This window comes from Chrysemys picta, chromosome 13 (assembly GCF_011386835.1).
Source record: "Chrysemys picta bellii isolate R12L10 chromosome 13, ASM1138683v2, whole genome shotgun sequence".
Taxonomy (NCBI): domain Eukaryota; kingdom Metazoa; phylum Chordata; order Testudines; family Emydidae; genus Chrysemys; species Chrysemys picta.
In genome coordinates this window covers 21,510,678-21,537,218 of record NC_088803.1, presented here as the reverse complement: position 1 = coordinate 21,537,218, position 26,541 = coordinate 21,510,678, and the positions used below count along the sequence as shown (strand labels likewise).

At 44.3% G+C, this 26,541-nt stretch overlaps 1 protein-coding gene across 1 annotated transcript; it reads right to left on the bottom strand.

Annotated features, from left to right (window-relative positions):
- Positions 1-19,142: 19,142 nt before the first annotated feature.
- On the bottom strand, positions 19,143-20,075 carry LOC101937039 (olfactory receptor 5G9-like). Its single transcript, XM_005309018.2, has one exon. The coding sequence runs from the start codon at positions 20,073-20,075 to the stop codon at positions 19,143-19,145; it is 933 nt and encodes a 310-aa protein (XP_005309075.2).
- Positions 20,076-26,541: the final 6,466 nt, after the last annotated feature.

Sequence of the window (26,541 nt, the reverse complement as noted above, 5' to 3'; positions counted from 1 at the left end):
TCAAGATCTGCAGGTAATTTTGGGGCAATTTTCGTCTTTTGCCTCAGTACCATATTATGCCTTCCCATGAATCTAGTACACCAGGATACAGTGGCCTTAAATCTGTTGCTGTGATCTGGGTTAGATTTGGCCCACTGAAGTGCAAACAAACGTATTTTATTTCGTGTCACTACATAACCTTTTTGGCGATGCTCATTCACCATGTCTGCTACATGTTTTTCGAGTTCTGGCCAATGTGGGGTGCCTCTTCTTAATGCACACTTACCCCTTGGCATACTCTTTAATGCTTTTTCATTTGCTTTCCAGTCCCGAACCATCTTTTCTGTTACTCCATATTGTCTTGCAGCAGCGCAGTTATTATGTTCCATGGCAAAGTTTACAACTTTAAGTTTGAAACTGGCTTCATATTTCTTTCTTCTTGCTGGTGGAGCCATGATGGGGTTTTGACTGTTGGAAATTTGTATACTGTACTGTATGTACTGGTGCTATACTGTATGAACAGGTACAGATACTGGTGCTGTACTGTATGTGGTACCCAGTGTACAACAGCGATGTACCTTACCGGCGATTGGCTGGTTGTTGTATACAAAGCCTGCTTGGATTGGTCAGCTCTCCCTGCCTGCCCAGCCCTCCCTGTATCCAAGACTATCAGAGCGGTAGCGCAAACACGCCTCTTTCACCCGTCTGGCCCGCCCTTGTATCCTATTACCTCCTTCTCTGCCTCTCAGATCTCGCACATGCGTGCCTGTGCCGCTTCACTGCAGTCCTCAGGAGCGAGATCTGAGAGGCAGAGAAGGAGGTAATAGGATACAAGGGCGGGCCAGACGGGTGAAAGAGGCGTGTTTGCGCTACCGCGTGTTTTTCTGGGCACAGCACCGCTCTCTCTCTTTTTTCCATACCCCGGGCGTCCCGGACGCCTGCAGCTTGCTCCGCCCTTGCTGCTTTCATACGGTCGCCGCATACGGCGGGGATGCGGCCGCGGCCGTTTTTGAGCTCCCCCCACCATATGCGGTGACCGCAGATTCTCCAGTCCGGCTTGGAAGTTTCAGCACCCGCCCTATAAGACGACACCTGGCGTATAAGATGACCCCCGACTTTTGAGAAGATTTTCCTGGGTTACAAGGTAGTCTTATACGCCAGAAAATACAGTAAATGTTCATAAACTGAAAATAAATCACATTGGAAAACATAATCCCAACTATACATGCATAACAATGATGTTTTAATTAGCTGTTATAGGAAAGAGATCTTGGAGTCATTGTGGATAGTTCTTAAAACACAACTGCTCAATATGCAGCAGCAGTCAAAAAAGCTAATAGAATATTAGGAACCATTAAGAAAGGGAGAGAGAATAAGACAGAAAATATCATAATGCCACTATATGAATCCATGGTATGCCTACATCATGAATATTACATGCAGTTCTGGTTGGCCCATCTCAAAAAAGATATGTTAGAATTGGAAAAAGTACAGTGAAGGGCAACAACAATGATTAACAGTATGGAACAGCTGCTGTATGAGGAGAGATTTAAAAGATTGGGACTGTTTGGCCTCTGTTTTCCAGAAACTGTGGATGAGCGACAGGGGATGGATCACTTGATGACTACTTGTTCTGTTCATTCCCTCTGGGGCACCTGGTACTGGCCACTGTCAGAAGACAGGATACTGGCTTAGATGGACCCTTGGTCTGACCAGTAGGGCCATTCTTATGTTCTTATGAAAAGAGATGATGAAGGGGAATGTGATAGAGGTCTATAAAATCATGAATGGTGTGGAGAAAGTGAATAAGGAAGTGTTATCCCTTCACATAACACACAAACAATGGATCACCTGATGAAATTAATAGGCATCAGCTTTTCATAGAATCATAGAATCATAGAATATTAGGGTTGGAAGAGACCTCAGGAGGTCATCTAGTCCATTCCCCTGCTCAAAGCAGGACCAACACCCACTAAATCATTCCAGCCAAGTCTTTGTCAAGCTGGGCCTTAAAAACCTCTAAGGTGGAGATTCCACCACCTCCCTAGGTAACCCATTCCAGTGCTTCACCACCCTCCTAGTGAAATATCTTTCCTAATATTCAACCTAGAACTTCCCCACTGCAACTTGAGACCATTGCTTCTTGTTCTGTCATCTGCCACCACTGAGAACAGCCTATCCCCAGCTTTGAGCAGGGGGTTGGACTAGATGACCTCCTGAGGTCCCTTCCAACCCTGATATTCTATGATTCTATCTCCATCCTCTTTGGAACCTCCCTTCAGGTAGTTGAAGGCTGCTATCAAATCCCCCTTCACTCTTCTCTTCTGAAGACTAAATAATCCCAGTCATAAGCCATGTGCCCCAGCCCCCTAATCTTTTTCATTGCCCTCTGCTGGACTCTCTCCAATTTGTCCACATGCCTTCTGTAGTGGTGGGACCAAAACTGGACGCAATACTCCAGGTGTGGCCTCACCAGTGCCGAATAGAGGGGAATTATCACTTCCCTAGATCTGCTGGCAATGTTCCTACTAATCCAGCCCAATATGCCATTAGCCTTCTTGGCAACCAGGGCACACTGCTGACTCATATCCAGCTTCTTGTCCACTGTAATTCCCAGGTCCTTTTCTGCAGAACTGCTGCTTAGCCAGTTGGTCCCCAGCCTGTGCATGGGATTTTTCCTTCCTAAGTGCAGGACTCTGCACTTGTCCTTGTTGAACCTCATCAGATTTCTTTTGGCCCAATCCTCCAATTTGTCTAGGTCACTCTGGACCCTATCCCTACCCTCCAGCGTATCTACCTCTCCTGCGAGCTATGTGTCATCTGCAAACTTGCTGAGGGTGCAATTAATCCTATCATCCCGATCACTGAGAAAGATGTTGAAGAAATATAAGGAAGTACTTCTTTACACAACACACAGTCAAGCTGTGGAACTCATTGCCAGGGGATATTGTGAAGGCCACAAGTATAACTGGGTTCAAAATAGAATTGAGTTCATAGAGGATAAATCTATCAATGGCTACTAGCCAAGATTGTCAGGGACTCATCCCCACTCTCTGGATATCCCTAAACATCTGACTGCTAGAAGCTGGAACTGGACAGCAGGGGATGGATCACTTGATAAATTGCTCTATTCTGTTCACTCCTTCTGAAGCATCTGACGCCAGTCAATATTGGAAGGCAGGATAGTGGGCTAGATGGACCATTTATTGGACCTGGTATGGCCATTCTTGTATTCTTAATATAGTTAAGAGGCTTCTCCAGAGAATGCCATACCCCTAACCTCTGCATGCCCATAAAACACACAGAAAAAGAAACACCAGGTAACACTAACAAAATGATCTCAATTTGTCATAGACTTTAGACTTTAAGGTCAGAAGGGACAATTATGATGATCTAGTCTGACCTCCTGCACAACGAAGGCCACAGAATCTCACCCACCCACTCCTATAATAAACCCCTAACCTATGTTTGAGCTATTTAAGTCCTAAAATCATAGTTTGAAGACTTCAAGGTGTAGAGAATCCTCCAGCAAGTGTCCCGTGCCCCAAGCTGCAGAGGAAGGCGAAAAAACCCCAGGGCTTCTGCCAATCTGCCCTGGAGGAAAATTCCTTCCCACCCCAAATATGGCAATCAGCTAAACCCTGACCATGTGGGCAAGACTCACCAGCCAGACACTCAGGAAAGAATTCTCTGTAGTAACTCAGATCCCACCCCCTCTAACATCCCATCACAGGCTCTTGGGCATATTTACCGCTAATAGTGAAAGATCAAATAATTACAAAATTAGGCTATCCCATCGCCTCCATAAATTTAGCAAGCTTAGTCTTGAAGCCAGATATGTCTTTTGCCCCCACTACTCCCCTTGGAAGGCTGTTCCAGAACTTCACTCTTCTGATGGTTAGAAACCTTTGTCTAATTTCAAGTCTAAACCTCCTGATGTCCAGTTTATATCCATTTGTTCTTGTGTCCATATTAGTACTGAGCTTAAATAATTCCTCTCCCTCCCTGGTATTTATCCCTCTGATATATTTCTAGAGAGCTAAACAAGCCAAGCTCTTTGACTTTCCTTTCATAAGACAGGTTTTCCATTCCTCGGATCATCCTAGTAGCCCTTCTCTGTACCTGTTCCAGTTTGAATTCATCTTTCTTAAACATGGGAGACCAGAACTGTCTCAGTGGTATTTCAGAAAGAGAAAGAGTGAGAGAGAGAGAGAGATTCTGTTCCCCCGTATCCAGGGGTGGGTCTCTCTACTGATTCCAATTGACTTCTGCCAACATGCATCAGTCTGCTCACACAGAGACAAGCTGGGTGAGATAATATTTTTTTATTGCACCAGCTTCTGTTGGTGAGAGAGACAAGTTTTCGAGCCACACAGAGCTCTTCCCTCTCACCCACAAAAGTTGGTCCAATAAAAGATATTATCTCACTCACCTTGAGTCTTGAATCATAGAATTCTATGGGTGATTGAAGTAATAGCCGAGTTCTCAACCACAGCCCTTGGGTGGCAACTCACTCTGTGTGAACATGCAGTGTTGTTGTAGCTGTCTCGGTCCTAGGAGATTCAAGACTCAAGGTGAGTGAGATAATATCTTTTATTGGACCAACTTTTGTGGGTGAGAGGGAAGAGCTCTGTGTGGCTCGAAAACTTGTCTCTCTCACCAACAGAAGCTGGTGCAATAAAAAAATATTATCTCACCCAGCTTGTCTCTGTGTGAGCAGACTGATGCATGTTGGCAGAAGTCAATTGGAATCAGTAGAGAGACCCACCCCTGGATACGGGGGAACAGAATCTGGTCCTTTGGCATGGAAAGGATAAATAAAGGTTAAAAAGGAATAAAAATATGAATCAACTCACCTGCCTTTTAAATGTGGATCATAAAAATGGTGAGATGACTCTGACCTGTGCTTTTATCTTTCTGTTGTCTTAGTCTATTTATCTCCCTACTTACTAATTTGTCTGTCTGCCTCTGCAATACAGCATCTTAGGATATCAACTTTTCTTTATTCCAAACACTTAAATCTGACAAGGGAGGTAGGGTTATCCCTGTGAGTGGAGCAAAGAGCTTTTCCTCATCTGACTCCTAGACTAAGAGCTGATTCTTGAGAGCTGTTTAAATGCTGTCCTATTCCACCTGGGACAAGATCCCTGAAGTTCACTCTCTGTAACAAGCTACAAGTAACACCGTGCTGGGTCAGTCCTTCAGCAGCGATTTACCATGCATAAGAATGAGAGGACAGAAGCTTGGATTAGAAAAGGAGCCTAATGGATTTAGGTATCCAATCTCAGTGACAGTCAATAAAAAAGACACATATTTAGGCTTGGATTTTTAAAGCACCCTAGTAGTTAGACACCCACATAGCAAATCATTTCATCTCCCAAACACTCTTTTGAATATGCTAACCATAATGTGGAAGGAACAACTAGACTGCATGAGGTGGCAGGAAAAAAGTAGGTGATGAGACAAAGGTGGAGTTATAGTGTGCAGAATTTGGCAAAACTTTTCAGAAAAATACTTCTTTTGAAAAAAAAGCAGTTTTGGTTAATCCTATACTATTTGCAAATTTGATGCCCATTCACCAAATATCTGCATGCAAGGTGGGGGGGGGAGTCTAAATTGACAACCCACGATATGGAACCCTAGCACCCACACTGAATACATTTAACCTATTGGCTGGGCTACTCGGATGTTGGAGAAACTCACTAACTTCCCACCTCTGCTTTCTGTGGAGCAGAGATGTGTAGATAGGTCTCCCATCTCTCAGGAAATTGCTTTAATCTTTGGTCTATAAGGTAATTTAGGGCACAACTTTCTCAGGCTTTCCTGTTGAAGCTGGTCATATTGTATAAATCAGCAGCACATCAGCAGCAGGAGAGACATATCACTATAATGAAGGTGGTGGTCAATAGGGAGATATTCTTGGGGTGGCGAGATCCTGGGACAGAGAGAACTGTTGTCAGGCCCTGGGTGGTGCAGCCTCACCAGATGATGAGGGGCTGTGTGACCTTGGTGTAGGTTCCAGGGATGAAGCCCCTTGCCCTGCCTATGGCCCAGATCCCTGTGCAGACACAGAAGGGGTCAGGCCAGCTGGTAGTTGGGGTTCTCCAAGATATTGGCTGTGAAGTCCTGTTGGGACAGGATCCAGGCCCTGCTCCTGTAACAGCCAAGGATTTGAATTTGAATCCAGGGAACTGAAGTGGTCAGTGAAAATGCTAAGCTCAGTATACCTGTCTCTCTGTAACCAGAGCCCTGGAGCTGAGTGGGACAGAGAGATGCTCCCCGCCCCCCTGCAAATGGGGGAGTGGCTCACCTTGGCTCTGATGCTGTGAACCAAGCAGCAGGCTCCCTGCCTGCCCTCACTGGGACAGCAGAGGCAAAGCTGATCCCAGGGGGATCGGAGACCCCAGCTGAGTGTGGGGAAGCACAGACAGGGTGGGACAACTGCCAATCAGGGCTGCCTTGTCCAGAGGTGCAAATGGCCCAGGACAGAGGTAACGCAGCCTTGGGACACCGACCTGTCCTAGATGAGCCTTTTCAGAAGGTGGTCTTGGACTGGGTGAGGGACGGATGTGAGGGGAAGGCCTCTCCCGATGGAGAATCAGTGGTGGAGTATGTACTGATTTTCCAGGAAAAGCTCGCTGAGCTCATGGGTCCGGTCAGGGAGAACCTAGCCAGAGCCCAAGGGAAACAGAAGGTCTGGTACGACCGCTCAGCCTATGGCACCGGGGACCAGGTGAAGGTTCTCATCCTGGTGAGGAAGAATAAGCTGCAAGTTGCCCGGGACGGGCCCTTCACAGTCATCAAGCAGCTGAATGAGGAGAATGATGTGGTGGAACAGCTCAACCGGGCTCACAGCCACCGAGCGGACAAGGTCAACATGATGAAGCCGTACTGTGACAGGGAGAGACTGGTACTGGCCGTGTGTGGCCAGTGGGAGAAGGGGGAAGATCTCCTGGTGGGTCTCTTCCCTGAGACTGGAGCCAGCCCCTTTGTGGAATCAGCCCCCCTCTCTGACCAATTAACCCCTTCCCAACAGGCAGAGATCAGAGAGATGCTGCATTCATACCAACACGTTTTCCAACCGGCCTGGGCTCACTAACCAAGCTGTCTACTGGGTGGAGACAGGAGCCAGCCCTCCCATTAGGTGTTCCCCATTCAGAGTAACAGGGAACACAGCACAGGCCTTGGAGGGAGAGGTCAGAGACATGCTGGCTTAGGGGTGATCCAGCCATCCACCAGTCCTGGGGGCCTCTCCCGTGGTGCTGGTTCCCAGGAAAGATGGGTCGAGCCAGTTCTGTGTGGTGTGTCAGAGGCTCAATGCCATCACCATGTCTGGTGCCTGCCCATACCAAGGCCTGATGCTTTGTCCCGGAGAGGGTGGCCTGAACTTTCCTAGGTCACTGGCTAAAGTGACCCCACTCAGTTCGGTCTCAAAGGGGGGAGAGATATGACAAAGTAGGTATTTTACCTTGCTATGTTGTATATAAGCCTATGCAAGTCTTACAGTTTTGCATGAATGCTGTGTGTGCCTCAGTTTCCCTGTGTATTGCACCAGTGTCTAGGTGGTGGGAATAAGGGGGGGTGACTTTTGCAGGGGCTTCTCCAGCTGCTTGCATGGATGCTATGGCTGCCCCTTCATAACCTGAGACACAGGAGGGGGATACTACTAGGTGACTCTTGGCCTGGGAAGTGAGACAAAGGCTGGAGGAGGAGCAATGGGCAGGCAGGGGTCAGGCAGCTGGAAGCGAGTCAGTCTCAGCTGGCTTGGGGCTCAGGGGAGGATCAGAGCCCTGGCTCTGGACTCCCTTCCCCCCAAGATGGACTTGGCTGAAAGTCACTGATTTCTGTTCTAACAAGTTGTGTTCTGCACTGTGTTTCTTTCAACTAATAAGCCTTCTATTTTACCGGCTGGCTGAGAGTCACGTCTGACTGTGGAGTTGGGGTGAAGGGCCCTCTGGCTTTCCCAGGAGCCCTGGCTGGGTGGACTCACTGTGGGAAGCGCTCGGTGTGGAAAAGGATGCTGAATGCTCCAAGGTCAGACCCAGAAAGGTCGAAGCTGTGTAAGGATTTGGAAAAGCGCTCTGAGGGAAAGTATCAGAAGGAGACCCCAATTGGTCCAGATGCATGGGATGCATTGTCCTAGGGATGGGGGTTCCATGATCACCATAACCACCACTCCCAAGAGGAGGAGATGGATGGTGGTGGTCGGGGACTCCTTCCTAAGGGGGATGGAGTCATCGATCTGTCGACCAGACTCGAGAAGTGTGCTGCTTGCCTGGAGCTAGTGTTTGCTGAAACTGAGCAAGACTGATCAAGCCCTCGGACCGGTACCCCTTCCTACTTCTCCACATGAGCACCAATGATACTGCCAAGAATTACCTTGAGTGGATTACTGCAGACTACGTGGCTCTGGGAAGAAGGATAAAGGAGTTTGAGGAGCAAGTCATGTTCTCATCCATCCTCCCTGTTGAAAGAAAAGGTCCAGGTAGGGACCATCGAATTGTGGAGGTGAATTCATGGTTACACAGATGGTGTTGGAGAGAGGGCTTTGAATTCTTCGACCATGGGATGTTGTTCCAGGAAGAAGGATTGTTAGGAAGAGATGTGATCCACCTAACAAAGAGAGGGAACAGCATCTTCACAGGCAGGCCTGCTAACCTAGTGAGGAGGGCTTTAAACTAGGGTCACCAGGGGATGGTGAGGCTGTTAAGATACTGTGAACACCTTATTCTAATTAACGCCCCTCTGATACTATAAAAGGGCCTACTCCGGTCAGGCTGGGGAGAGGAAAAGGGAGCCAGAGGAGAGGAAGTGCAGCTGAAGGGCTGGGTAATAAAGACACCTTCAAGCCACTGGAAAGGGAGCCCTAAGTTAAGGGTGAAGAAGGCGTTAAGAGAGAGAAGCGGGAGAGCTGTGGAGAAGTGGCCCAGGGAAGTGTAGTAGCTCTGGCGGTGAAAGGTTGGCTGCCAACAGCTGCTGCCACTAGGGTCCCTGGGCCGGAACCTGGAGTAGAGGGCGGGCCCAGGTTCCCCCCAACCTGCCACTACAGAAACACCCCCTGGGAGGGGAAGACAGGCCCCTGTCAGGACAGGAGGCTAAACTGTTCTTGAACAAGCCCATAGGGACAACAGAGCTGTGGGAGTTCTCTCACCAACTTCCTTGCTGGCTGCTGATGAAAAGGGTTCAGTAACCCTGGCCCTAGAGAGAGAAGGGCTACGTGGAGGTTGCAGTGAGCCTCTGAGGGTAGCATAAACCGCCTGGAAGTACCCACGGGGACAAGGTCGGAGTTTTGCCACAATGGGTATGTATATATAGTATGTATGTGTACATAAGAGACCGCCTTATATTCAAGCATAACAATGTTTTTCCAATATGGTGTTGTAGTCTGGCCCTTTTACTTTAGCACCGCAGATAGCAACACGCTTTTATTAGGGCAATTACAGTTATCACCTGTATCATTATTCGTGTTTTGAAATACTGGGATAGGCATTATATAGGCATTATTGCAGTGTGTTCCATAGTGTCATAGTGCTATGTATATGAGAATTAAAACAGAAATTTGGAGTAGTGACCTTTATATATAAATTCTCTTGTAGTTAGTTATTACACAGTACTGTCCATTCATGTTACAGGTTACCCTCACTGCTGGTTGTCACCCTCTGGTAAACTTCACTGGGCAGGAAGCAGGAATGTCTAGCTTCTCTGTTCCTTTGGGTGCATTGCTCTGTGACACACCAGTAGCTGATGTAGATCCAGTTGTTTCTTTCAGTTGCTGTCTTCCAGATAACTTACTGAATGGACAGTAAACAATTTCTGAAATATTGCTGTGTCAGGATTTAGTATTGGTCCCCAGACACTGAATAAGATTATTTTGAATAACATGTGCCTCAGTTAGGATGCAATGTCATTGATCCAAATTATGACTGGTACTAATAAGGAATTTGTTTACCTATTTTGTAGTTACTGTATAACTTAATGATTTCTTTACCAATTTGTTTTTTCCTTGCCTGCATCTTGTTTGCTGTCATTCATTTATTGATTTTTACCTGCTTGTTGGTTAAAAAGTTGAGCAAGTTTATGCACATTGTAAATGTTAAAAGAAGAACAGGAGTACTTGTGGCACCTTAGAGACTAACAAATTTATTAGAGCATAAGCTTTCGTGGACTACAGCCCACTTCTTCGGATGCATATAGAATGGAACATATATTGAGGAGATATATATACACACATACAGAGAGCATAAACAGATGGGAGTTGTCTTACCAACTCTGAGAGGCCAATTAATTAAGAGAAAAAAAACTTTTGAAGTGATAATCAGGATAGCCCAGTACAGACAGTTTGATAAGAAATGTGAGCATACTTACAAGGGGAGATAGAATCAATGTTTGTAATGGCTCAGCCATTCCCAGTCCTTATTCAAACCGGAGTTGATTGTGTCTAGTTTGCATATCAATTCTAGCTCAGCAGTCTCTCGTTGGAGTCTGTTTTTGAAGTTTTTCTGTTGTAATATAGCCACCCGCAGGTCTGTCACTGAATGACCAGACAGGTTAAAGTGTTCTCCCACTGGTTTTTGAGTATTTTGATTCCTGATGTCAGCTTTGTGTCCATTAATTCTTTTGCGTAGAGACTGTCCGGTTTGGCCAATGTACATGGCAGAGGGGCATTGCTGGCACATGATGGCATATATCACATTGGTAGATGTGCAGGTGAACGAGCCCCTGATGGTATGGCTGATGTGATTAGGTCCTATGATGATGTCACTTGAATAGATATGTGGACAGAGTTGGCATCGGGGTTTGTTACAAGGATAGGTTCCTGGGTTAGTGGTTTTGTTCAGTGATGTGTGGTTGCTGGTGAGTATTTGCTTTAGGTTGGGGGGTTGTCTGTAAGCGAGGACAGGTCTGTCTCCCAAGATCTGTGAGAGTAAAGGATCATCTTTCAGGATAGGTTGTAGATCTCTGATGATGCACTGGAGAGGTTTTAGTTGGGGGCTGAAGGTGACAGCTAGTGGTGTTCTGTTATTTTCTTTGTTGGGCCTGTCTTGTAGGAGGTGACTTCTGGGTACTCGTCTGGCTCTGTCAATCTGTTTTTTCACTTCAGCAGGTGGGTATTATAGTTTTAAGAATGCTTGATAGAGATCTTGTAGGTGCTTGTCTCTATCCGAGGAATTGGAGCAAATGCGGTTATATCTTAGAGCTTGGCTGTAGACAATGGATCGTGTGGTGTGTCTTGGATGGAAGCTGGAGGCATGTAGGTAAGTGTAGCGGTCAGTAGGTTTCCGGTATAGGGTGGTATTTATGTGACCATCGCTTATTAGCACAGTAGTGTCCAGGAAATGGACCGCTTGTGTGGATTGATCTAGGCTGAGGTTGATGGTGGGATGGAAATTATTGAAATCATGGTGAAATTCCTCAAGGGCTTCTTTTCCATGGGTCCAGATGATGAAGATGTCATCAATGTAGCGCAAGTAGAGTAGGGGCGTTAGGGGACGAGAGCTAAGGAAGCGTTGTTCTAAGTCAGCCATAAAAATGTTGGCATATTGTGGGGCCAGGCGGGTACCCATAGCAGTGCCGCTGACTTGAAGGTATATATTGTCCCCAAATGTGAAATAGTTGTGGGTGAGGACAAAATCACAAAGTTCAGCCACCAGGTTAGCTGTGACATTATCAGGGATACTGTTCCTGATAGCTTGTAGTCCATCTTTGTGTGGAATATTGGTGTAGAGGGCTTCTACGTCCATAGTGGCCAGGATGGTGTTTTCTGGAAGATCACCGATGGATTGTAGTTTCCTCAGGAAGTCAGTGGTGTCTCGAAGATAGCTGGGAGTGCTGGTAGCGTAGGGTCTGAGGAGAGAGTCTACATAACCAAACAAGCCTGATGTTAGGGTGCCAATACCTGAGATGATGGGGCGTCCACGATATCCAGGTTTATGGATCTTGGGTAGCAAATAGAATACAGCAACACAGGACATACATGATGTCACAGGTTGGGCCCCCTGGGATGTCACCTGCGGTGCTGGGACACCACTGAGTCAGACTCTTCTGCCAGCCTGGGCCCCCTTTTTCCTGACCTTGCTGGTCTAGGCTCTCCAGCCTTTTCCAGCCAAGCACACAGGCAGGGCCACACCCAGCTGCGCAGAGAGACAGAGATCCACTCTGGGAAGGTTCAGCTTAAGGGGCTTGCCACAGCACCCAGATGTCCACCCCTCCCCGGAGTACAAACCCAAAATGATATGAAATTTGCTTCTTCCCTCAATGTGGAAGAGAGTATGCACAGTTTTTTGTCCCCCCCCCAGTTAGAAATCACATAAACTGGGTTATATTATAAACCAGAAAAAAATGTATTAACTATAATAGGTATATTTTAAGTAGTTAAGGAGGTAGCAGACAGAACAAGGCAGATTACTAAGAAAATAAAACAGAACATGCAAATTTAGTTTAATACACTAAAGAAACTGATTACATGTGAGATCTCACCCTAAATGTGATTCCAATAATCTTCTTCACAGGCCAGACACCCTTCCAGCCTGGGCCAAGTTCTTTCCCCGAGTTCAGTCTTAGTTGTTTCTAGTAATCATCTTTGGTGGGGTAGTAGGGGAGAACTGAGGACCTGGATTACCTCACTCCCCATCCTTAACTAGGATTTGCGTAAGGCGGGGGTCCTTTGTTTCCTAGTTTGACCCTCCCGCCCTAGCTTCTCCTGGAAAAGTACAGAATTCAAGATGGTTTCCAGTATCAGGTGACATGGTCACATGCCTATGCAAGGCCCCTTTTGCCATTCTTCACAGGTTGACCCACACATCCACAGGAAGACTAAGCTCTTTCAGAATTCATTGTCAGTGCTGATGGACCATCAGCACTGTCTGGCTTTTCCATTGTTGTACCTGAAGTGTTAGCAGGGGCATCACCCAAAGTAACATAGTTGAAATATAGGTATATAGTCAATATTCCTAATTTCAGATACAGAAATGATTCATGCATACAAACAGGATAATCATATTCAGTAAATCATAACCTTTCCAATGATACCACACAAGGGTTATATTGCATAAAGCATATTTTAGTTATGTCATATTCCTACCACAAGCATATTTTCATAAAGAATATGGAGTATAGTGTCACACATGACATACAGTACAAACTTATAAATAAAAACAAATGGTGCCAGAATTCAATTTATAACTATACAAAATAAGGCAAACAAAAATTAAAAAATAAAAAGGCTAAACATTTAAATAAGCAAGTTATTACCTTGTTATTTAAAACTTTTAATAAAAATTGATACAATTTATATTATTATTTCTCAGATTTGTTATATTAATTCAGTAACTTAAGGCATTTTCCATTACTTTAATTAACTATATTTTAAATCTCTGCTATGTGGTAATAAGGAAGGCCATGTTTCAAATATTAGTCAGTGGTTAGGATTAGAAGCAGAGTCTGCATTTCTGCTGTTTGGCAACCATAGCTTTAAGAAAGTTAGGAGTAATTTCAGCTGCTGCATTCCTGAAGGGTTAAAATGATTAATTTACTGGATTTACTTAAAGTAAATTTTTACCTTGTTTTTTCTTTGTTTGATTGTTGTTTTGTTCTATTTTCAATTGGATACACACGTTCGACTTTGTAATATCGGTTCCACAAATTCGATTTAAGTAAAATCGAACTACTCTCGTAGTGTAGACATACCCATAGTAATCCTCTCTCTCTCTCTCTCTCTCTCTCTCTCTCTCTCTCTCGTCTGCTACTGTCTCTTTCCCCATTACTGATCCTTAAAGAGAGAGGGTGGGTGAGGTCATATCTTTTCCCAGACTGATTTACTAATATTTATTAACTGCTCAGTAAGGCCCTGATCCTGCACAGAGTGATGCACAAGGTTAATTTTACACCTCGGGAATAATTCTGTTCCTTCCAAGACTTCTCCGCTGACAGCTAATATAAAAGTTCTACTGAATTCAAGGATGGACTCCTTTGATTTCAATGGGATTTGGACAGCAAATGCCTTGAGCTTTGTTTAAATGTACAGCTTGGCTGGATTAGATTTCCATCGACAGATGTTGGTAAAGGTGGATATCAGCTGATAGATCCAAACCAATAACAGAAACTATCAGGAAAAGTGGGCGTTAGTGCGGCCTCACATTGCGCCTGCACCTGCAGGGATGGTGTGACCGGTCCTGCGGCTGTGCAGGGAGCCCTCTGCACCCAGCTGTCACAGGAGTGAATGAGCGGGGCTGGGACAGCAGAGCTGCAGAGGGCTCCCTGCACGGTCACATGGCTGGTGACACCCATCTCTGCAGGTGCAAGGTGTGGGGAATGCTGCAGCCATGGCAGGCCTGTGCTGTGAGGAGGAGGGTGAGTCCCTGGCTATGGGGGAGGCCGCTCCGCGGCCGAATGGTTTTGCCTATTGACAGAGCAGTTCAACAATGAGGTGGCCACTCCAGTGGGCTGGGGGCTCCCCGCCATCCTCCTCCTGCTCCCAGCCCTGGCCATGGATCTCTGCTCCACTGGGCCAGAGCAGCCGCTTTCCCTGCTTCTTGCGCCCTGATGTCTTGGATCCCTCAGCAGGTTGGGAGCCCCCCACACCTCGCTGGCAGTACTACCCTCGCCCTGGCCTGAACCTTAACCACCACTGAGCTTCCTGCGACTGTAAAAATTAATAGTTAAAAATTGGGGGGGAAACCATAAAGATAAAATAATCTCAAGATTAACTGTCTTAGGGGAGAAACAAAACCGATTTGTGCCAAGTCCACTTATAGCCAGTGTCTGTCCCCCGAGCACTGAGCACAATAGCCAGCAGCAACTCTGCTTTCCCCCCGGCAGTTCACTCAGTGCCCCATGAGGGGGGAGCTGCCACGGAAGGGGTCAGGACGGGAGGTTAGAGAGGAATGAAGGCTGCTCTAGTGTTTGAAGCGCTGGTCTTGGTCTCGGCAGATGTTGGTTTGTTTCCCTGCTTCTTCACCAGCTCTTTGTGTGACTTTCAGGGCAGATTTCCAAAGGCCGCTAGGTATCAAAGAACGCACACTGGTGCCTGAGTAGGGACCGTACCTAACACCCATCGATTTCCAATCCCACTGTGGGGGTCTGGGTCTTGAGGTGCCCATGAACCTCCATAAATCTGCCCCTCTGTGTGCCACATCCCATCTGTAAAACAGGGGTAATAGCACAATATAGGGGCGCTGGGAGGATAGACGCATTCAAGACAGTGAGGTGCCCAGATACCAGGGTGATGGAGGCCAGGTAAGGACCTAGAATAGACGTGACCTGACAGTTCTTTCCTTTTTACAAATTCAGCCATTTTGCTTTGGGTTGGGAGTTTAAGAGTGATCAGTGCCCAGTTCCCCATAGATTCCTGTGGGGTTAGTAACCTAGGAAACCTACATTGCTTCAAACGCCTCAAGATTCAAGGAGCAGGGAGGAAAAGGGTGATTTACCTCTAAAACGGGTCTGTGAGCAGCTGGAGTCTCTGTTGTCACCTCCTCATGCAGCATTTCAGGGACCAGGATCTAGGTTATTCAATCCATTTTCTCTCCTCACTGCATTCACCTACTTCCACGTGCCCAGTAACTAGAACGACAGCCTAGAAAAGCTAACGAGGCTCCTTTCCATGTCTGGTAACGTGACCCTATGCCTCATACCCTCTGTGAAATGGGGAACGTCTTTTCTGATTCATTATATATCCTTCTGCAAGGAGAGGCGGTCTCCAGAGGCCCGTCTGCTGTGGGGAAGGCAACAGGCAAGGGGAAGTTGGTATTTACTGACATTCTCTAAAACTAAACCAGTGTCAAAATTCTAATCTCAAAGGGAGAGTCCTGGAGATGGAAGAAATTTCTAATCCTAAGCAAATCTGTCTTTTTATTGAGTGAACGCTCTGTTGACTGTCAAGAAATAATGCACTAATTCTAGATTTTACCACTGCCTCGGTGATTTAGACACTGAGTTCCCATCCAATTCCCTTAGAAAGATTTGAAAAAGTCAGCAGTTAGATCAGCAGCTGATCTTTCATTTTCTCCAATCAACCCCTCTGTTGCCCTTTGTAGCAAGTGCATATGTACCCAGTCACCATCCAATGAGCTCACTCAATTAGTTCAGGTAACATTTTTAAAAGAGTCTAAATGATTTAGAAGCCTAAGTCCCATTTTCAAAAGTTTCTCACTTACTGAGGCTTAGCAACCTAAATCTCATTTAAAGGCAACGCGATTTAGCCTCCTATGTTTGGGCAACTCCATGTGTTAATGCATCCAGTCTAGGTGTTAACCCGCTTACGTTTGTTTTTTCACTCTGAAATTCATTTTTATTCACTACTCCCCTGCGATTGAGTCACAGCTCCTGTGTACTAATGTGCTCTATGAACTGTTTCATTTTTTCCTTCACTTGATTTACCAATCCAGGAAAAGTATTGTTTGCTACTTCTCCCTCCTGTGCACTTACTTCTCCCGTTCTGACAGGCACCAGTCTAGGCCTCAGTTTAAGTTTAACCAGAACCTGGCTTTTATCATATGGTGGTGGTTGCAATGCAGTAGACCCTGTTTCATCTTTTAATTTTTCTAGAGCCACCGTTTTCCATTTCTGTCCCCATTCTTCAGGCACAGGGTAGCTACCTGAAGCCTGCTGTTGACCACAAATATTTATAACAGGGGAAGGTATTTTTTGTAGGTTCCTTACAGCTGTTTCCAATGTTGTATTCTGTTCCTGTGCTTGCTGTCTCTGGCCTGCTTGCTGGCCTGCAAGGGGAGCAGGAGCATTCCAGGGCTGTGTGGATTTTCCTGCTTCTTGTAACTCTTACTTTGTTTCCGTTACTTGCCCCACTAATTGTGTGGTGTGTTGTTTTAACCATTTGCAATGTTTTACATTTGTTTCTCTTATTTTTTAAGTCCATAGTCTCTGCCCTAGCCTTACAGATTCCATTCCATGTTTCTTCCCCACTACATTTTTAAAATTCATATGGACCTCTTTTGCTAGCAACCCAGCATGCCCGTACCTTATTAAACTCTGTGGGATTTTCAGGAAGGGGTTAAGGGGATTCCCTAACACATAGTTTTCTGCCATGTTAGATCTCAATTCCCACAGAGGGCAGCTCGCTTACTTACAGATCAGCAGTCATGGGTCACCAGTGTCATCAGATGTTTGGCTGCGTGTGTGTTCTCTCTGCGTGCTGCACTGACTCTGGCTAAATAGCCCATACAGCAGGCTCTGATCAAGCTGCACAATAAATCCAGATTCGGTTCGTAGCGAAGGAACTTGGTCGGGTTAATTGCCAATGAGGCACGGTGTTAATGCCTGGGCTCAATGGTTACAAGTATACTAACACATGTATGTCCGTGACAATGGACTGGCTCAGTGAATGGCGGAACTTTCCATTTTCCCCTTGGCCAGACAAAAACACTGCCTCTGAGATGCAACTTTATACACAGATACAAACAAGTTTCGTATTACCTCTCTGAAGTGATTAGTTACTGCCCTCTGACCTAGTTAGATGCCATCCTCTAACATAGCTAACCACCCCACATTACCTTGTACCTGTTGGTTCAATCAAATCATCTCTATCCATCATGCTGTCATCCTGAACTTATCTTTAGGGTGGGTCAGTGTGTTCCTGTTATCTTTGGGGAATGTGTTAGTACTGAGGTGTTCTGGTACCACCCTTCTGGAGTGTGTTTGCATGTGTTTTGTGCCTATCACTTCTTAGGGATGTATGTTTCTGCAATATCAGCCCTGCTCTTGCCAGATTATGTGAGCAGGGCCTGCCTCTTGCTCACAACTTAACTTTGCTTTATATCAGCAAAGTTTTGACCACTACTTTAGCCTAGGCCTCAGGTCTCATACCAGGTCTCTCAGACAAGGGCACATGTTTCAGGCCTTCTTCCTACTACACCTGGGATAGTCTTTCATTGGTTCTTATGTTCTAACATGATGATATATCCATTGGCTAGGAAACTATATACAGAGGAAGAACAGGAGGACTTGTGGCACCTTAGAGACTAAGAAGTCTCTAAGAAGTGATAGGCACAAAACACATGCAAACACACTCCAGAAGGGTGGTACCAGAACACCTCAGTACTAACACATTCCCCAAAGATAACAGGAACACACTGACCCACCCTAAAGATAAGTTCAGGATGACAGCATGATGGATAGAGACTAATTTAAATTTGTTAGTCTCTAAGGTGCCACAAGTCCTCCTGTTCTTCTTTTTGCGGATACAGACTAACACGGCTGCTACTCTGAAACCTTTCTATATACAGAGGAGTGGGGTGTGTTCTTAACCCCGCAGGTGTCAAAGAATTCACTCCCCATATTCCCAGGAGTGACACACCTCCTTCTGCTTGGGATTCTCAGCTGGGAACCCACTAACCCCACCTACTTTTTTTGTTACAAGAAGATGGGGTGCAGGGTGGGAAGAGGAAGAACAACAAATTTAAAGGAGGAGACAGCAAATAACTTTTATCCCAGTGATTAGGGTAGTCACCTGGGATGTGGGAGGGCCCCACTTCAAGTGCCTGACAAGGAGAAAGGATTTAAACAGGGATCTTTCTCCACCCAGTTGGGTGCCCTAACCCACTGGCATATGGGATATCCTAATCTGGGTCTCTCTCATATTCTCTTGTGCAAGACTCAGTCCCTTTGAGTATATATCACTACCTGGGGAGTAAACCCATTGACTTCATGGATTATTATTGAAAAAAAACCCCTGAGATTTTAATAGGGTAGAATCCAATAAGATACTACAGATATTAAATAAGGTTTTCTACAAATTAGGCCAAAAACAAAGAGAACAGAAATTAATAGAGGAAGAGATTCTTTTTATAGAATTGACCAGATGCCTGGCAGGTGTAAATTGGCCATAGCTCCCCTGAAGTCAGTGAGCCACATTAAAGAAAGATGCAGAGAGATGAAAGAGCAATATGTGTGAATGACTCCACATCTTGGTGGTCTGAGCACTCAACCCGAGTGCAGATGACCCAGGCTCCAGTCCCCCAGGCTCTCTGACTCTTGTACAATTAAGGGCCTGGCCTGCTGGCTTCCAAGGAGCCACACCATTTTAGCCCAGCTGAGGTTTTTGTCCCATCATGTTGCTCAGTTACCTGAGCTGAGAATGTCTCAAAGACAAGTTATCCTTAATTCTGTGCTCTCTGACTTAAAAATAAATAAAAATAAAATCATCAACACTACTTGAGAAAGTTCAATTTCCCCAACATTTTCGCCAGTGCCCTTTTCACATCCTTGTTTTTCAGGCTGTAGATGATGGGGTTTAACATGGGGGTCAAGATGGTGTACTGGACAGAGAACATTTCATCCAGAGCCCCAGAAGAAATTGAGCTGGGTTTTGTGTACTGGAAAAAACCTGTCAGATACCATAAACCAACCACAATAAGGTGAGAGCTGCAGGTGGAGAAGACTTTATGCCTACCCTCCGCAGAGCGTATCCTCATGATGGTGGAGATGATGTGAATGTAGGAGATCAGGGTGAGGAGGAAGGAGCTTGATCCAAATATCACAATAGAAGTGAGAAGCACCACTTGATTGGTGAGGGTGTCACTGCAGGACAATTTTAATAAATGAGGGAGCTCACAGCTGAAATGGCTGATTTGATTGGGTCCACAAAAATATAAATTGAATGAGAAGACTGTGTTAAGAAGGGCATGAAAGAAGCCTATTGCCCATGCACCACTCACCAGCTGAAAACAAATCCCTTTGTTCATTTTCTTCACATAATGCAATGGGTCACAGATGGCAGTGTAGCGGTCATATCCCATGACTGAGAGAATGAAAACTTCAGCACCAGCTGTGAAGAGGATGAAGAACATCTGGGCAATGCAGCCACTGACAGAAATAGTTTTGTGCTCTGCTAGGAAGTTCATCAGCATTTTAGGCACTGTGACTGAGGAATAGCAGGTATCAGTAAAGGATAAATGGAAGAGGAAGAAGTACATGGGGGTGTGAAGGTGAGAATCAGCTCTTATCACCACCATGATCAGTATGTTCCCAACCAGAGTGATTAGATAAATCACTAAAAACACCAGGAAGAGGAAAATCTGCATCTGTTGGTCACTGGAAAGTCCCAGGAGAATAAATTCAGTCACTCTGGTTTGATTTTCCATTGAAATTTATTCAGGAAAAATGTGACCTGTAAGACAAGAAAATGAAATTAGCCCGTATCCTAAAAGTGAATTGAAATGGATTGTGGAGACCATCTGTTCAGAAGTATGAATTAAAAGAGAACTGTATTCTAGCCTTTAATTTTTTTTTAAATAAACAAAATTTATAGAAAGAGATAGCAATAAGCTGTTTGAATTTTGTATGTTTTACGGTGACAAAATGGGCCAGATACAGACAATGATTTAGGCCCCTAACTGCCACTTTAAGTACCTAAATCCCAGAATCTGGCCCCACGATTATTCACAAAATCCCCACCCAGATGGGATTATGGGATAGTTTGATGCAGGCCTTGCTTAGTCTCTCCCGTTGACTCTGTTCCACTGTGGTTCAATAACTAAAGAGGCATTGGAGAAAGGGGACTGGACACTGCATCTGGTGTGAGGTACCCAACCACCAGGCTATAAAGTCATCCACTCTCTTGCTGTTTCTCTCTGGCCTAATAATGTTTTAATCTGTCCCACTAACATATAGAGATACAGTTGTTTCCCTTCCAGCTGGGGATCTGGCCTCTTTATTCTAAAGAAACTATGGCTGATTCACACCCACTGGGGAGCTGGCCAATTCTATAAGTAGTACCTCTTTCTCTGTTACATGTGGTAATTTGTGAAGAGTATTTAGTATTTTAGATGATTCATCCATATCAAAATATCTGGTATTTCAATTAATAATAATAATATTTAATAATTAATAATTAATTAATACTTAATCATTAATACAAACAACAATATCCCCAGCCTAGAATTACTGGTTTGTGACCCAGCATGGTATAGGTTTACAACCCAACTAAGTATAGAGAATACAGACAAATTGATAAATATTACGAATGCCATAAAGAGGGTGTCAGAAGAGCACAGCTGTATGACAGGCTCCCACACTGGCAAACTGTGTTGTTTGGAGGCAAGTACCTCCAGGCTAATATCATGCAACTGACCAAACAATCCAAGAAAAGCAGAGATAATTTTCAACAAAAGAGTGAAAAAGACTCACTGGGCAAAACAAGAAATGATCTAAGATTGTATTTTAGCAAAACTGGAAGAGAAGGGCTGGAGGAAGTGAATGCTCCAAGACTCAAAGAAGAAAAACAACAACACATAGAAAGAAACAACCAATCACAGACTCACTGGACAACTCAGATCTTAATTGCAACAAGGACTATTTATGCAACTGGAGATTGAAAGCCTGAAAAGGGAGATTAATCATATTGAACCACATGCAAACATTTTGATAAAAGAAGTGATATAGGTGTGACATTCTATACCGTGGGGGAGCATCCTGTAACCCCATATTCCTCATTTTCATATAATTGTGAGCTTACATACAAAGCATGCCTTGTAAGGTATCAGGGGAAAGGTTATGATCTGCTGAAAGTCATTTCTCTATACATATACGTATATCATTAATGCATATGAAGTTATGAGAATTGTGTTGTATGGTGGTCACTAAAATATGCTGTAAATTGAGGAATCAGCCAGACATTAGCTCCCCAGAGGCAACAGCAAGGAAAGTAGCCAACACACGGGTGGGGTATCAATCAACCCATCATCAACCATTGTCCAGGGAGCTACGTTGTAATGACTCACCTGCATGAGGCCACACCAGGGCAATTGCTCAACCTTGCCTGGAGACTCAGCAATGCCCCCAGACATACCTGGACTTGTGTTTTCCAAGCACACGGACTGAGGGTATAAAACAGACAGAGTGGGCACATACTGGTCCTTTTGTTCTGCCCCCACCTATGTTGCAAGCAACAAAGACACTGAGAAGAAGACTGAAGACTTCAACAGAGGAGACTGGCCCAGATTTAAAAGACAAATCTTTATATAAAGGACTGCAATATCCAGCAGGGTGAGAAAAACTGCTTAATCTAGTTGCTGCCCAGTCTTATAGGGTTGAGACTTTAGACTGTGTGCTTATATTTTACTTCTTTTGGTAACTAACTCTGAACTAACTTTGCCTATCAATTAAACTCTACCTTTTATAGTCAATACATTTATTTTACTGTTTATCTTTGCCAATGAGTTTGAATGAAGTGTGTTGCAAATCTGCTCAGGTTTGACAAAGGCTGGTGTATGTTCACTTTCCATCGATGAAGTGGTGAACCAATTAGTAAATCTGCATTGCTAGTCTTGAACGGTGCAAAACGGTATATTCCTGAGGTACAGTGCTGGTAGATGAGGGGATTTGGCTCTGGTGCCTTTCTTTGTATGATTCATGAGTGGCTCTGGGAGCATTCATGCAATCTAGCTGGGTGTGTGGGGCTCCACATGCTCTTGTGCTGGGTGATCACAGCGCCTGGAGGGAATTGCTGCTAGTCACTAGCAAGGCATTGTGAGAGACATCCCAATCTGGAGGGAGTTAAGGAGGCACAGTGGTCCCACATCCCAGGCTGCTCCCCGCGGGGATCCCATCACAATAGGACAAACAGAAATCACAAAAGAAAAGAAAAAACAAGGACAAATGTGAATGAAACACCATCTAAAGAAAGTACAGGAAATATGAATTATTTGTTGATGGAGGTCATTCAGAGTGTAAGAGACATTGAGCACTGACCAGCACTACCAAGTATGAAATTTGTAGACCAGCAAAGACTGAATGATATAAAGAGAGCACTTAATGAAGTGCTTATGGAAATTGTTGGGTAAAACCAACAAGTATTAACCATCTGAATTAGATAATTTATACTACAGTAACAGTAGCAGCTCATCAGTTTAACATCAAGCCATCTGAAGATGCAAACCATTGAAAAACAATCTATATTCAACAACCTCCATGGAAACAAATAAGGTTTTACTTAGAGATACCAGCCCACTAGATGAATATGAGAAAAAATATTTGAAGAGAAATAGCAGCAAACGGCCTTGGAGATGAAATATCTGCTGAATGAAAGGGATGTGAAAATTGTAGAGGAACAATGTAAATGGAAGCTGTTCACTCAGTGTCATGGACCTGAAAGATTTCCCACCAAGTTATCAGTATGAGAAGAACAGTCACTTGACCTGAGACATTAGGAGATTCTTTGATCTGATTGAGAATTAAAAGCAGAATAGGAAAAAAATAGAGCCAATAAATGACGTGGAAGAGTTTCAGTGCTACTGGAAGGAAATCTAGTCTGAGGAATGACAGGTTTCAGAGTAGTAGCTGTGTAAGTCTATATCCACAAAAAGAATAGGAGTACTTGTGGCATCTTAGAGAGTAACAAATGTATTGTAGCATAAGCTTTCGCTGATTTGTTAGTCTCTAAGATGCCACAAGTACTCCTATTCTTTTAATCTGAGGAAGTACAACATAATCAGACAGTGGATGGGATTAAAATGCCAGAGTAAAATGTAGAAAACCACACCAAAGACAAATACACAGAAAGATCAAAGAAAGAAATTTATGAGGTACTGAAAGGAATAAAACATTGGAAAACACCAGATCAGATGGGATGCATAGATTGTAGCTGAAATTCATTACAACACTGAATAATTGTTTACTTGAACAACTTAATAAATATTTGAAGGATGGATTTCCAAGGTAGAGGGTGACAGTGGCAACTCTTCTCATATAGGAAAAAAAAAGAAGGCTGCAGTGATCCTATGAATTATAGCCTGACCACATATTGACCAACTATATGGACATTTCTATCAATGAATCTGGCAAAGAAGATCTGGATAGTGTGAGCTCACAATGGAATGCTGCCTCTTGAGTAAAAAATACAGCACACTAAACATGAAAGTGATAAACGACCACCCGAGGCTAAACAGGAGGCTCATCAAAGATAGAAAGAAAGAAAGAAAAAAATAGAAATTGTGTGGCTTGACTACCAGAAAGTATAGAAGAACATCTCACTATCATGGACCATTGAGACAATGTGAATGTCCAAGTTTCATCCAAAGATCAATTCCTTTCTGCAGCAATCTATGTTTAACTGGAGCACTTGACTCTATCAGGAAGGGACTCTTATTGATGAGGTCCAAATTAAAAGAAATATTTCAAGGCGATTCCTTAGCACCAGTGCTGTTTGTGGTAGCCATGCTGCTGCCGACATGGATGGTTGTTGAGATAAATTGTGGTTATCACATCAGCAAAGAGCAACAATTAATTAACAATTTGTTAGACATGGGCAATCTGAAAATCCATAAGTAGTCACAAGAAGGAGCTACAGAGATATGTGTGGAACAATTTGGTGAAGATATAAAGCTACTGGTTGGCTTGGCTAACTGTGTATCAGCATCTGTAAAGATGGCCCGACTGGTACAATCTGGTGGCATGCAAGTTAATGAAGGAACTTTCCATGATATCTCAGCATGACTTCTATAAATATCTTTGAATCAGGGAACTGTCACAGCTGCAACATAAGAAATTGAAAGAAAAATTGAGGAAAGAATATTACAGATGTATACAAATTACTTTAAGAACAAAACTCAAGTCTAAGAATTTGATCTCAGCCATTAATATGTCCATGATGCCAGTAGTACAGTACCATAGTCACAGACCGAATGGTGCAGTCAAACAGGCCAGACAAAGCTGTAGAAAAGAAGACGACAAAACAAGCCTGTGTTAATTGATGTTGCCATGCCTGCAGACAAAAACATAAAAAAGAAACACAGAGAGAAGATGCAGAAGTCTGAAGAACTCTGACTCGAAGGGGAGCAGTTATGGAAAACTGGAACAAAGACAACCCCAGCAGTTATTCGAGCACCTGGAGGGATCCCTAAGGTTATGGACAATGTTATGGACAAGCAGGGGTATGGACATGTTTGGACTGCAAGACATCATGGTCAGTGACTTCCAGCAGACAGCGCTCTTAGGCACTGTGAGAATGTGAAGGAAATTCAAAGGCGAATGAGTGAATTTGAACACCTAAAAGTCAGGAATTCTACAAAGGGTTTAACAAACCTCCTGACTACCCAAACCTACAGAGTCCATTTAACCAGGATTTAATGGTGATTCACAGGGATACATTTTAGTCAGCAGCTTTATCTTTTTTAAACTTAAAGATTTTGTATGTTGTGAAAGCTATTTCTTTTTTAAAAATACACCTTATATAATACTGAAGGACATTAATAATAATCATAATAAAGGAATGTGCCCAGAAAACACACTCTAGGCATGCTGATGGGAGTTGATGGGAGTTTTATATGTAAATCACTTAAGTTCCTTTTAAAATCTGATGCAACAGGACCTGCAAGTTTGAAGATCAGGCTGCTCATATATAAGAGTCTCTTTCCTGCCCTCTTGGAAGTGACTGGCTACTTTGACATTGATTTTAAATGGACATGGGAATGAAGCCAATGTTCTGTCCAATGTCAAATCTATGCTTAATCCCGAATGTCCCCCACAGATAAACTAAATCTTTTCCCCATTATCAGCTCATCAAAGGCCCAAGCCATGAGATCTTGCACTAGAACATGAATGTCAACGCAGGCAGATTCTGTGCAAAGTGAATTCCAAAGCTAAGTGCTTTCTGCAGAGAATGCCCTGCCCCTACTCTTGCAACCCTCTAACACATACACCCCACAAATAGAAATTACTGCTAACACACACCAACTGAGCTAATTTGTCTCAGTGCTGTCCTGGGCGAGAGGGAGAGTAGCTGGGTTGCCAGCCATGGCCCTTGTGCTGTAACTGACTCTGCAAGAGCAGACTGCTGCATCCAGGCAGAAGTCAATGGGACCCTGCAGAGAGACCAACCGCTATATAAGTGGGGCAGATTCTGTTCCTTTGAAATTGAAAGAATAAAAAGATTAGAAAGGAATAAAAATATGAATCAACTCACCTGCCTTTTAAACACGGATCATACATGTGGTGAGAACATTCTGACCTATGATTTTCTCTTTCTGTTTTCTTAGATTACCTACCAATGTATGGATTTGGCTATCTAGTTTGTCTATCTACATCTGTAATGCAGCATCTCAGGACATCCACCGTGTCTGTGGATGTGACTTTTGCACACTTTCCCTGGAGCAGTGAAACCCCTCAAGCTGTGTAGGGTTATCTGTGGAAGTGGAGCAAAGAGCCTTTCCTCATCTGACTCCATGGACTAAAAGCTGATTTCTTGAGAACTGTTTAAATGCTGTTTTGTTCCCCCTGGGACAAGATCCCTGAAGTTCACTCTCTGTAACATGCTCCCACTAACACTGGGCTGGGTCAGTCCTTAAGCAATGCTCTGTAGTGCATAAGAATGACAGCAATGGGGCTTGGATTATCACAGGGTTTAGGTATCCAATCTCAGCAACTGTCAATACAAAAGGTGTGAATTTAGGCTCCAGAACAGCCTAAGGAGCTAGACACCCAAATAGCAAATCACTTACATAAGAACAGCCGTACCGGGTCAGACCAAAGGTCCATCTAGCCCAGTATCCTGTCTATCGACAGTGGCCAATGCCAGGTGCCCCAGAGGGAGTGAACCTAACAGGCAATGAT

Bases quoted from the DNA above. Each gene is read 5' to 3' on its own strand.
- LOC101937039 (XM_005309018.2), bottom strand. From the start codon at position 20,075: ATGGAAAATCAAACCAGAGTGACTGAATTTATTCTCCTGGGACTTTCC.